The 12,811-nt window shown below is 42.6% G+C and overlaps 1 protein-coding gene across 1 annotated transcript in view; it reads right to left on the bottom strand.

Annotated features, from left to right (window-relative positions):
* The window catches only part of ascc3 (activating signal cointegrator 1 complex subunit 3), a 207,946-nt gene that overhangs the window by 119,000 nt on the left and 76,135 nt on the right, over positions 1 to 12,811 (bottom strand). The window contains exons 8-9 of the mRNA XM_031873831.1: positions 9,704 to 9,907; positions 4,804 to 4,944 (exon numbers count right to left, since the gene is read on the bottom strand). Coding sequence (XP_031729691.1) covers positions 4,804 to 4,944; positions 9,704 to 9,907 — 345 coding nt within the window. The remainder of the gene's footprint in view (positions 1 to 4,803; positions 4,945 to 9,703; positions 9,908 to 12,811) is intronic.

Here is a 12,811-nt window from a genome sequence, read left to right as displayed (position 1 = left end):
CTCGCCTGTCTCTCACTCTGATACCAGCAGCACCACAGTCTGTCTCTACTACACCGTAACCATGGGAACTACTTCGAGGTGTGGACTAAAGGGCTGCTTTGAACCTTGACTGAGCATACATACATCTGTAATTCTACGGAATGTAGGACAAGACAAGTTTGAAACCTAAAACAAGTCTTGACTGTGTTTGGTCAATGTGTGGTAAAAGTGTGGCCAGACTGTGACGCGGAGAGTCAGCAGTAATGGGATTACTCATCCAATTTCAGTTACATGCCAACACACAGTGGAAAGGCATTGGTTTGCGTTACTTTGATCTTTACTTGGGTATTCATGGACAAGCTGAAAGCTACAGTGTACATGGAGTAACACAAGGAGCTACTGCTGCTGTCTTCTCTGCACTGCACACTGTTGCCCTCATTCATTTAGAAAGAGTAGAAATTAGAAATAGCACCCCTAGTGGTGGACATTATATGTTACAGTATATTTACTAATAGAAGTGTTAAACCATAAAAGCATAACCATTGACTGTATTAAACTAAAAAGTATAGTCACGGTATGAATTGAACACTGTAAGAATAGTCCCTGAATGTTTTGAACCATGAAGGAAGGTGAGGGATTTTGAGTGAGGCTTTTCAGATACGCCCATATGAATGAGTGAAGGATGAAGGTGTATGCTGCTTTAAGAAAGGAGGGGGGCCGGTTCAGAAGAGGAGCGATTGACCAGGCCAGCGGGTCAAAGGCCAGGGGCTTATTGGATTTCAGCCAATCACTGAGCTGATACGGAACAATAAGACACTGTTCCTGAGGAGATTCTCCAGACCTCATGTGACCTCTGGACAGATAACTAGCTAGGCTGGACTGTGTGGAGGGTTTCATTGGGTCTCTGCTTCATGGAACATATTTCTACCGATAGTGTAATTCAGTTTGTAACTGTTTTAGCTTCTGTTAGATATGAAATACTTTTGATCATAACTTGAACCAGCTGAGTTTTTCGGCACGGCTCTGCTGAGAAAAGACGCAGGAGTGGGCGACGTGCGGCCTTCCATATTTCAGAGAGAGGTTCTGGACTCAACATGTGCTGACTAAATAACTGAGGGTTAACACAGGGAATCCTTACTTATGCCCCACACCAATGACAAGTGAATAATTGATCTATTCTGCAACTAACATGTTAATATGTAGCAGAGCTTGACTCATAAATAACATGTAACTTATATTGGATATCTCAGAGTCTGCATGTATGTCTGCTAATAAGTACCAAGACATTGCTGTTAGGACATGCCAAAGACACGTTAGAGGTCAAACAGTGTTCCCGTTACATCATTTGTCACAAAAGACCCACAAGTATATTTTTTCATTTTAAAAGCTTCCACACACACACATTATATATGTTGGTCACACTTCTTTAACAGCCAAATCTTAGGGATCCTTATCAAAAATGTATGAATGAATGAATGAATATCTAAGCAATTAAACTACCATATATCCATGATTTTATGTAATGCGACATTTAACATGGCCTCAGTTAGGGCCCAAGCACCGACAAGGACCCGATTGAAACTGTAAGGATTATTCTTCTTGGGGGCTTTATCAGACTCAAACACTCACCAAAGATGGCATGCATATCAGGACTGGTGAAAAATTTGATATTTTAGGGGTCTCGCATTTGGGTTTGAAAAAAATGGCTCTATGGCGCCCCCTAGAGTTCATTTTAAGTTTGAAAGGCCACACCCCTCGCCCCCCATGACCAATTGATGTGAAATTCCGCCTACTTAGATTTTCCGCCATTTTTTATTTTATGAAAAACATTTTTGCAAACTCCTCCTGAACGCTGGGTCCGATTGCTACCAAATTTCCTGTGTATCATTATTGGATCATCATGGATTATTAAAAGCTTGTTGATATCGCATTGTGTAAGTTACATACCTGCAAACTCATAAGAGGTGAAAAAGGTGACAAGCCCGAAACCCTGTCGGGGGGCGGGTGCATGCTCCCCCCGAGAACTTTATTTTAAATATGAGCTTTAAAATGTAGCTTTCTGCTTTACTCTGAGAAGCGCCACCTACTGGCAAAAGGAAATGACAAGTTTTATACTTTCATGTACTGCTCCTAGCCAGTTGACCAGATCAGTCTCAAATTTGGTATAGGAAGACTTAAAGACTTAGACATTGATGATGATCATTTCCAGCGTCATACATTCGAAAAAAACTTGGGGGCGTGTTGTCCGAAGCGCACAGACATTTGCAGCCGCGTCCCGCCAGTACCCTCGACGTGCACAGAGGTGCGAGGGCCTGTTCATCGCTGCTTGCAGCTTTAATTATATCTGTGTTTGTGATCCAAGTGATATTTGTTGTTTGAAAAAAATCATATGAGCACACAAACTGGTTGTCTGCACACATGAAAACACGTGGCTGTTCCGTATATGTGAAGCGTAAGGTTTTGTTTTCTCTGTGTACATACAGATCTATTGCTGCAGTCATGAAAGAGTACAGTAAAACAATATGAGCTCATTTTATATGTAATCGTCTGAACAAGGTCACTATTAAATCAGAGAAACACTGAATATTGTACTGCATTGTTTATGTCAAATCAAACTTTTCATCCACATCTTTTCCTTATGGTAGAAAAAAACTGTCAGGCTTTTATTCTTCATTTTCCTTTGAAGCCGGTAAGAAGCTCCATTGAGTCATTTCTCTTCCCAGAACAACATGATGTTTGTGTTTACAAATGCTGCTCAAGTTGCTGTCTAGAATGTGTGAAGGAAGGTTCAGGTATTTTATGAAATTTCTAAATTAATTTCTACAGTTTGGGAAAAAAAACAGGGCCTTAGGGGATATACCATTTCTTGGGAAAGGAATACTGAGGACACAATAATAATATGACCAAAAATATATGAAGAGAACGAAATAGAAAACTAAATAGATGACTCACTGTATTATATCATCTGGCACAATAATACAATAGCACAACACTGAGATTGTCTCATAATCAACGGCAAATACACAAAGTCAGTGAAGCTAACCTCTAAACCATGTGACCCTGATTCATCACTAACTACAGAGCAACACCACAGACAGAGAAGGAAGCAAATGTGAGAAACAGTGTGTGCTTGTTACTTACTTACTACTAAAGCACGGTGGAGATGTGTTCCCTCTTTTATCATTTCTTTATCTGTGCTTTGAATTATTTAGGAATTGATTTAAGAAGAGTTGAATTTCACCTCATAGAGTACACAGGGAAGATATCTGTAAAAACCGAAGGATTATTTGGCAAAATGAGCTAATGTGTTATGAGCTATATACTATATAAATATAAAGCTATATAAATGAGCTAATGTTAAAACCACTATCAGATACCTGGACATATATAATGGAGGCTTGGGGGAAAGTTAGTCAGTATGAATGAATACAGAGGCTTTATTTGACTCCTTCTGAGCTCAACATGACGGGCTTGTTGAACAATTTATGTTGGAAATGTCGGACAGAGAAAGGAACATCCGTACATGCGATTTGGGAGGGTCAACTTATCTACCCATTTTGGGAAAACATACTAGAATACATAGGGAAGTGGTTAGGTTCGACTGTGCCAATTCGGGGACCAAACATAATTGTCCAATTTATTAAAATATGACTTTGCAGTGATAAAGGTCTGGTGGAAAGGACTTGTAGTCTGGCTTTCATTGTGAATGTGACAATGTCCTCTTAGAGTGCAGTGTCCATGAGGAATGAGTTGTTGTTGTTGTTGATCATGGTGTAAGTCTAGATGAGTTGGCTGGACACCTGTAGATGTTTGCAGGTAACCAGGTCCACCGTATGTGGCTGTTGCCTTGACGGAGATGAGGTGCTCAGTTATGTTCTCTGAGGCCGTCACAGTTCGAGGGTCAGGCTGCTCTTTCTCCAGGGACACTCCCGTTCGGATACTAAAATCATTCAGATCCGGCCAATCTGACCAGACCCCAAACACAGGGTGTCGAGTTTCCTGCTGGGTTCTCTTCCGGATCCAAGAGAGTGGGAATCTGACTCGCTGTCCAGCAGGACTTTGCGTCTCCTTTGGTCAAGAAACAGGGATCCAGCTCCCTAATCCAAATCCATATCATCAATCATAATTTAGCATATTCAAAAGGGGGGATATCGGTCTCAGAGGACATTATAACTGACCGCAAACTTCTGTTTTACCACACTACCGTGCACAGCTCATTGTCCAAATCCTTTTTGCTGTGACTCCTCCCCTCTCCAGCATTGTTGGAAAAAGAAGCGAGACCTACCTGTGTGAATGCTGTGCTTGAGCTTTGCTCTTGTGTGTTGGTGTAGTTAATTCTCTTTCCAGGTTTATTTGGTGACACCTGGGAGATACTTGATGTCCTCACAGATCCATATTCTTCATTTAAGTTCTCAATCTAACTATACGTTTGTCATCCTGGCTGTCCTGAGTGTAATTGTATTGCAAAGTGTAGCAATTGAACATTGTATGATTTGTGATATTGGGCTAAATAAATCAAGGAGCAGCAGAGTGTTTATAGCAGCCGCTTTTATCATTTCTTCTCTATTTGAAAGCAACTGTAAATCCACAGCTCCGCAGCTGATAACTATTAAAAAAGACATATGGTTGAATTACACTTGTGACAAGTAATTGGCAGAATTGTGACTGATGCATTTTGGAGAATACTTGATGGAATTTCTCCAATAAATGTCACAGTCAAATCCACTTGGGGGTGCTAGAGAACATGTGTGTGCAGCAGAGGGAACCCTTGGTTTGAACTATGTTTAAGAGACATGATAGAACTCAGAGTGTGTGTGTGCGTACCTGTGTTCGTAGGATCTCTCCTTTGGTTAGCTGCATGTCTCCAGTGAGTTCCTTAACAGTGATGCCCAGTGGCTCCAATCGCTTACTGAAGTACTTAGTCATCTCAGCTGCCAAGGCCTTCATAGGAGCCACATATATGATCTACAGGGAGAAGGACACAGATACATACTGTAGGACAGAGAACAGATAGGGTAGAGTGGGGGTGGGGGGGCATAGGAGAGCAGGACTGGAAGGACACCATGGTGATAAATGAGCAAACAGAGGCGGGATCATTTGTTCCTTGGCAACCAGCACAAACCACAATTTATTGAGAAAAATTATGGGTAAAGTTTATAGTGATGTATGAAAAGTGGCTGTGGTCACTAGCTGGAACTGTGCAGCGCTGTGTGTGAGCGGATGTGTGTGTGTGTGTGTAGGCCTTCATGAAAGAGAACATAGCCTTTTGGATGTCTGAATTATTTAGCGAAGTGTGTGTTAGGATTTGACACGATGGCTTTATGAAGGCGTACTAATATTTTTAGACTAACCTGCCAATAGCTGACTTTTTGTGCATATATTGAAGATTATATTTACCAATTCTTGCTGTATTTAATTTTGTCCCCTTTCATCAATTATTTTTCAGGATGAAGTATTCAAGATAAACTTGTGAAACAACATTCATTGTGAAAACTGTCTCTGTAATAACTGGATGAAAAACAGACAACCCGCAGTAAGGCAGGAGGCTGTCATGAAGCTAGGGAGGGTGGAGACACTGTAGGCCGGGCTCTCATCATCAGGATGGGTTGGCCTTTCACTTGAGTCCTTTCATATTCACTACCTTCTTTCCCTCCACATTACACTGCACACTTTCAAATCACTGAACAGCTCTACGTTATAACCCTGTTGAACGATCCCGGATCTAATGATGATTTAAACAGGGATTGGTTGTTCTCAATGTAACACTATCAGAGATCAGAGACTAGAAAGCATTAATGATGTCCTGATCACATGTTTTAGTAAATATTGGAGGATAACGATCATCAGTAAAACTTTATTTACACTGTGATGGTTAACGTTAAGCTGTGTCATAGATTGTGTTCACGTGAGGGGATCCGTACGGACCACAGATCGACAGTGGTCCGTTACACCACTAGCTGGAACAGTTTCTATTATTTCAGTGACATATTTTTGCCGATGCTGCTTTATTTTAGCTCTACTTACTGCTTTAAGGTGGGTTGGACAAAGGCAATGTCATGTGTTTTGTATGCACCAAAACATAACATGTGAGGATGTTCAATCAAATCTGATAAAACCACACCCACACAGTCCTGATGGGGATTAGCTTAGTTCTTGAGTTTTAAACTCCTAATAAATAGAACCTACTGTAAGGATGTTATTTTCTGAACTTGAGAGTTGCTTATGTAGGGAAATATACAGTCATTTTTAAAGCATTTAAAAGCACTTCATCTGAGACTTTATGAATAAATAGCATACAACACGACGTTCCTCTGATATGTTTAGGTATTGTTTTGTGGTGTTTTATAAAACATCTGTAGAGAGGAGTGGAGGTGTCGGCGTATTGTAGAAGTTCAGATAAAGCTCTCACTGAACGTGTGTGGTGCTCCTGTATGGAGCCAAATCCAGGTCAATAGTTTTGATCATTTGAAAAAAAAAAAATGACAACCTGAAAGTTCAAGTTGTGGTCTTGAACATTGAAAAATACAGCAATGTATTCAAAATAAAAATAAGTGAATAAAAAGTTATTTGGGGTTGAATATAATTTTGATTTAGTTCTGGAATTGTACATTCAAGATACATTTTTTTCATTTTTCACTTTCCTATATATTTTGATATTTGAGTTCTTATATTTTTCACTTTCAAATCTTCTTTTTTTCGGTTTCAAATCGTTTTTTTTTCAGTTCAGACTTTTGTCCCTGATCTGGCGTGGGGGGCGTGGCATCAACTGAGAGGGGCGTGTCATCATGAGTGACAGCATAACAAAGAAGGCTGAGGAACTTCCTCAACCACGTTGCCTTCAAGTAGGCACCGCGAGAATTATAATTCAACACTTTCTATACACCATATTCACGTGAACAGTGTTGCCAACTTGCCGACTTTCTCGCTCAATCTGGCGATTTTCCAAATCCTCTTGGCGACTTTTTTGTCAAAAGCTACTCGCGACAAATCTAGCGACTTTTCTGGTGTTTTGGAGACTGATGTGAAAGAACGTATCGTTCTGCAGTTACTGTCCTCCACGTGCAGCGGGTGCTGCCGTGAGCCGCTCCGCCGTCCCAAAGCACACACAGGCGGTCCGTCTCACAGCAGCCTCGCGCAGCAGACCAGCTGCAGACTATGCAGAGAGGAGACCCACTCTCTGCGTCCAGACTGCAAATGAATCGCGCATGCGCAAAGCCACCGCTGGTTTACAGAGCGGGATGTAAATATGAATGTCTTTTAAAACAGAGAAACTCCTGCGTATATGGACTGACAATGCCTCCGTTATGACGGGGATTAACAATGGGGTCCATAAGAAGTGATGGGCTCTTTCCATGGCAACATTTAAAAAAACAGACCAAGAATCAACAGAAGAAATTTAATTTGTAGTTCTGAACATTTTTAGGGTGTTTTTTAACTCACTTTTTATGATAATGCAAATTAGGCAATGACATCATTTAGCGACTTTTAGGACAGCCAACAGCTACTTTCCTTACTGAGGAGTTGGCAACACTGCACGTGAATTGTGAGAAATTTAAGTTTTAAAGCTCCTAATTATGAATATTATGTGATACAGTGTATTTACTTGTAGGAGTTTGAACCAAGTAGTGTGTTTGAGTGTCTGTGTGATCAGGTTTGAGGAATGTGCTGGAGCGGGGGTTGTGTGAAAGTGGCTGGGAGAGGAGGGGCTTGTTGGACTTCAGCCAATCAATGAGCTGATCGATGAGCTGAGGAATGTAACTCTGGGGGGACAAAGGGTTTGAAGCTCTGGGGGATTTCAGATCTTCTGCGGGCAGCCGAGGAGGCAGACCAGCCTCCTGGGTGGCTCGGATTGGATCTCACATTTCATTTTATATATAGGTGTGTTTTGTTATTAGTGGTGTGATTCGGTTTGTAACTGTTTGTAACTGTTTTTATGCTTCTTGGATAATAAATCCATTTGATTTTGACTTAAACCTGCTGGTGTGTTCTGGAGGCGATTGAGAGCACATGGCTGCAGGAAGGGGGGGGGGGGATTTCTCCCTGTGTTCAAAAGTTATGGCCATAACAGAATGCAGTGGGGAAAAAACTGTGAGCGCCAGCTATCCTGAAGGAAACTTCGGAGGGAACTGGTTCGATTAGTCTTTCGCCCCTATACCTAGGTCGGACGACCGATTTGCACGTCAGGACCCCTACGGGCCTCCACCAGAGTTTCCTCTGGCTTTGCCCTGCCCAGGCGTAGTTCACCATCTCTCGGGTCTTATCGCATGAACTCACGCTCCACCTCCCCGACGGTGCGGGCTAGACGGGCTAGTGGTGCGCCCGACCCCGCGGGGCCGGGATCCCACCTCACCCGGTGCGCTGGCCCTCACTTTCATTGCGCCACGGGGTTTGCTTCAACCTCTGTCGGCAACCAACGCCGCAGACCCATGACGTCTTTTACTTGAGCCGATCCCCGCCCTGGTGACGCGGTTGGGGCGCACTGAGCTCAGTTTTTCCCCCCACTGCATTCACGTGAATATGGTGTATAGAAAGTGTTGAATCATAATTCTCGCGGTGCCCACGTTACCTGAACTCCTCAGCCCTCGTTGTTATGCTGTCACTCATGATGACACGCCCCTCTCAGTTGATGCCACGCTCCCCACGCCAGATCAGGGGCAAAAGTCTGAACTGAAAAAAACGATTTGAAACCGAAAAAAATAAGATTTGAATCTGAAAATATAAAATCTGAAACTGAAAAATATAAGAACTCAAATATCAAAATATATATGAAAGTGAAAAATGAAAAAAAATGTATTCAAAACAATTCCAGAACTTAATCAAAATTATATTCAACCCAGACTTTTCATTCACTTATTTTTATTTTGAATACATTGCTGTATTTCTCCATGTTGAAGACCACAACTTGAACTTTCAGGTTCAGTTTTTTTTCAAATGAACAAAACTATTGAGCTGGATTTGGCTCCATACTCCTGCACAATGTCCTTCAAATAGACACAAAACTTCAGGTCTCTTTCATAACTCGGTGCTGACCGGCATGTTGTCATGTCATTTATTCAAACTAGGGATGAGTACCGAGAAGCAGTCTTAAATTGGTACAGGATCCTGATTGGCCAGAACTGCAACACCGATAAACTCCTTCAGCAGTCGTCATTTGACCTTCATTCATTTGTTGAGCGTTTGCTGTTCTGTTTGCCTGAAGATAAAACTAACTCGTTTCTTACTGATAGCGTTGCATGACTACGTCAACACATGAGCCTCCATCTGGAGGAGAAGGCTGGTCGATTTCCAACGGTTTACATGGAACACAGTAAATAGCTCATCAGTTAACAGTATGCCATGATCTCTTTGAAGAAAGAAAAGAAAGAGAAATTAAGGCCACATTGAGGATTGGTGTGCCTCGATAGAGTCATAGAGTATCGATGAGTATTGATGGAAATAAGCAGCACCTAAAGCCATAAAGTCCTAACGAAACCCATCACCAGCACAATATCTTTGACCGCCCGTGTAACTGTCACAAACAGTAACATGTAATTGTGTAGGTAAGTAGGCTATCTGGCCTGCTAGCAGCTCTTCCTGGGCTGGTTAAAGTCTCTTTGATGCCGTTCTCTGACTCTGTACATCAGATGTCTCAGAAGTACCTCACATGTAGGAACACTAGAGATGGGTAGAACGAGCAGTGTTGTATGGTGTCCCTAGATTGTGTGGTTCTGTGTCAGCGTCAGACCTTGAATTCATCCTTCTTGATGACGCCCCCGGGCTGCAGGTGCTGGTGGATCTCGTGAAGGACCGCCAGCATGGCGATGTTGGTCTTGCCGGCGCCAGTTGGAGCGCAGATGAGAAGGTTCTCGTTGGTGTTGTAGGCCGTCTCAAAGACCAGGGACTGGATCCTGTTCAGACGCTTCATCCCCTTGAACACCAGCTGGGCGATCTGAGCAAACAAAGGATGAAGAAGAGTTAACGCATCATTGCAATGTACTCATCATACAAAACCCTGTAATGGATATCATGTAGTAATCAAGCTTATTTTTATGCAATATCTCTTGGCTGTATTTGTGATATACGTTTACAGGGCACACCTAAATAAAGGTAGAACAAAGTAATAAAGAAAAAAAAACAATACATATACGCCTCCAAGAGAAGAATACAAAAATTGCAGACACGGCCCCAAAATAACGCTAAGATACGCCAAAATACTAAGCTTATTTAGAAACACCCCAACGGCAGACAGGGGTGTTTCTGGCCCTGGGGTGACGCCAGAAGCAGGCGAGGAAGTAGTTTGTAGAAGTAGGAGGAAGTTCCTCCTCCCCGGCTTCTGGTGTCGCAGAGCCGGGGAGGAGGGGCCAACTTTGAATGATGTGTTCACATACCGCAATAGAGAAAATAAAACATTTAATTGATTATCAAAATTGCTGTGTGCTGTGAACTAGGGCTGCACGATTACAGAGAAATGATCAATATTAATATCGCGATTACTTATCACGATCATTCATCGATTTCCGACAGCACTCCATTCACCTTCATGGTGTGCTTGATTCCTGCTAAAGTACTAATTGCATTATGTGTGCAGCCCCTCTGAACTACGGGGTAATGTCACCAGTAGTCAGCTGCCCACTGGCGACAGAAACACACTGCAGAGTTTTCTACTAGGTGTGCTGACATGTACACAGCCAGGCGATCACTTACAGATTGTGTCACCATGTATGAAGTGACTGCACAGAAAGAGGAGCAGCAGGAGGCATTACGGAAGGAAATGTGTGTGGAGGATCAGCTGTCAGTCAGGCTGCCTGCTGTCTGCCTTCACTATGGCAACAGAGTGTGGCTGATGGCCCTCAATCTCACACTGCCTCTGATAAGGAGAGAAATGGCCACTGTGAAGGACAGTGCCCCCCCCCCCCCCCCCACACACACACACACACACACACACACACACACACACACACACACACACACACACACACACACACACACATCGTACACAAGCAGGAGAGTGAAAACATACAGCTACTGCACAGGTGAATTATGGGTAAGGTTCAAAACAACTCATTCAAATATGATTGAATGGACATTAGCTGGGACTCCTTCCTTCAGGTTTCTTTGTCTTTCAACAGATAGAACATAAAACAGAAGTAGTGTAGTGTTCCCTGTTCAAAGGACAGGGAACAGCATGCAGCTCCTCTGGTGCTGAGGACAGCTCCGACAGAAACATTGTTCTAAAAGGCAAACAAAAAGGGATTGTTTGCAGTGAAAGTGGATCCTAAAATCTTCAGATGTATTACTGTATTTGTGATTTCTATCATCCTTATTTTCTCTCTTCTAAAGCATACTGCACACATACAAGATTGTGGATCCCAGAAATGTGATCTACTGTTTGTGTTTGCATAAGCACAGATGAGTGCAAACTGTGTGAAGTGATTCAGAAACACTTCAGGTTCAATAGTAACAAGATAAGGAGCTGATTTGTTATATTTCTGAGATATAAACTTTGAATCAATATGTGCTTTCATCAATTCCTCTAATGAGAAGATATGGATGTGACTTTTTCTCTTTAAAGATTTGTCATTTCCTATCGACGCGTACCCTTTGCTGTTCAATCAGACCAGCTCTCGACTCAACCGGAGGACATTGATGAACACCACACGTCCTCTCTGGAGGTGCTCTGCTGTAGTGGAGGCCTGTGACAGTGTGTGGCAGAGCGACACAACTGCTTTGTCGACAGAGCAAAAACACAAGCAGGAAACAGAAAGCGGTGGAAGTGTATCTTCTGTCGTGATAGGTTGATTCCTTTAATCCTGAATGAGTGTGCTCTGGAGAACTAGCGGGGCGGTAGGATCTCATACACTAGAGGTCACTGTAGTTCCAGGTGTGTTCTCTACCTCCATATCTATTTTTGATGTTTTCTCCATCAGTGTACCTTTCTGAGCTTCCTCTGCGTTCCACCTCTCTCCCAGTAAAGCTAGTTGCAGATGCCTTTAGCTTAGACAGCAGTATTATTTATTCAAGGATTCATTAGTATGTCATCACTTTCCCTTCCCCTCGTTTCGCTCCAACACTCATAGAAAGAAATAATTAAAGAGTGCATGTCAGCCGAGGATATGCGGGGTGCTGTTCAGAGCCCAGTAGGGGAAAGAGGTTATTAATGCATCAAAGAGCAACTTTATTAGAGTCCACTTAAGCTCGAAGGAGTGCAGGGAGGCTGTGGTTGCAGCTAGGTGCCGTGTGGGCCGGAGGGCTTCTGATGAGCAGCTTGGAACACCCACTGATCTATACACTGTGGTAGTTTGGCTGTTTTGACTGCTGATTAACAGCAATACCCACTGCCAGTAATTCAACTGATTTCCTACAGAAAGAAGAGTCAAACTCACAATGTGTGCATAGTCACAAGAAGTTGGCTCCATGTGCATGTGATGGGCATCTGATATCCCTGCTTAGACAATAGCTCCACTGGCAAATGCAAATGGACAAGAAGTTGATTACAGCCACACAAATCGTTCCACTTCTGTCCAAATATCATCTGAACAGATGCAAATTCAAACAGCTCATGTTTTTCAAAAATTATTACACCATTGCTTATGCCACTGGTAAATTTGTGTTGCATTTTGTCACCACTTTTGGAGAGCTTGTAACTGTGCCAGTTCTATATCTCGACCTTGACAAAGGTTGATCACTAAGAAGGACAGAACGTTTTTATACACATTTGTGTTAGCTGAGAGCAACAATAGTAACGGGACCTGTACAGGGATTCATCTGCTGTCCAAGAACCAAGTGAAGCCAGTAGTGGAAGTGTGTTAAATCTGCATTCTCTCTAGTGTCCACCAGGGGGCGACTCCTCTGG

The sequence above is a fragment of the Anarrhichthys ocellatus genome, unplaced genomic scaffold, assembly GCF_004355925.1.
Source record: "Anarrhichthys ocellatus isolate YVR2014 unplaced genomic scaffold, GSC_Weel_1.0 scaffold75, whole genome shotgun sequence".
NCBI lineage: Eukaryota > Metazoa > Chordata > Actinopteri > Perciformes > Anarhichadidae > Anarrhichthys > Anarrhichthys ocellatus.
This window is presented reverse-complemented; position numbering and strand designations above follow the sequence as displayed.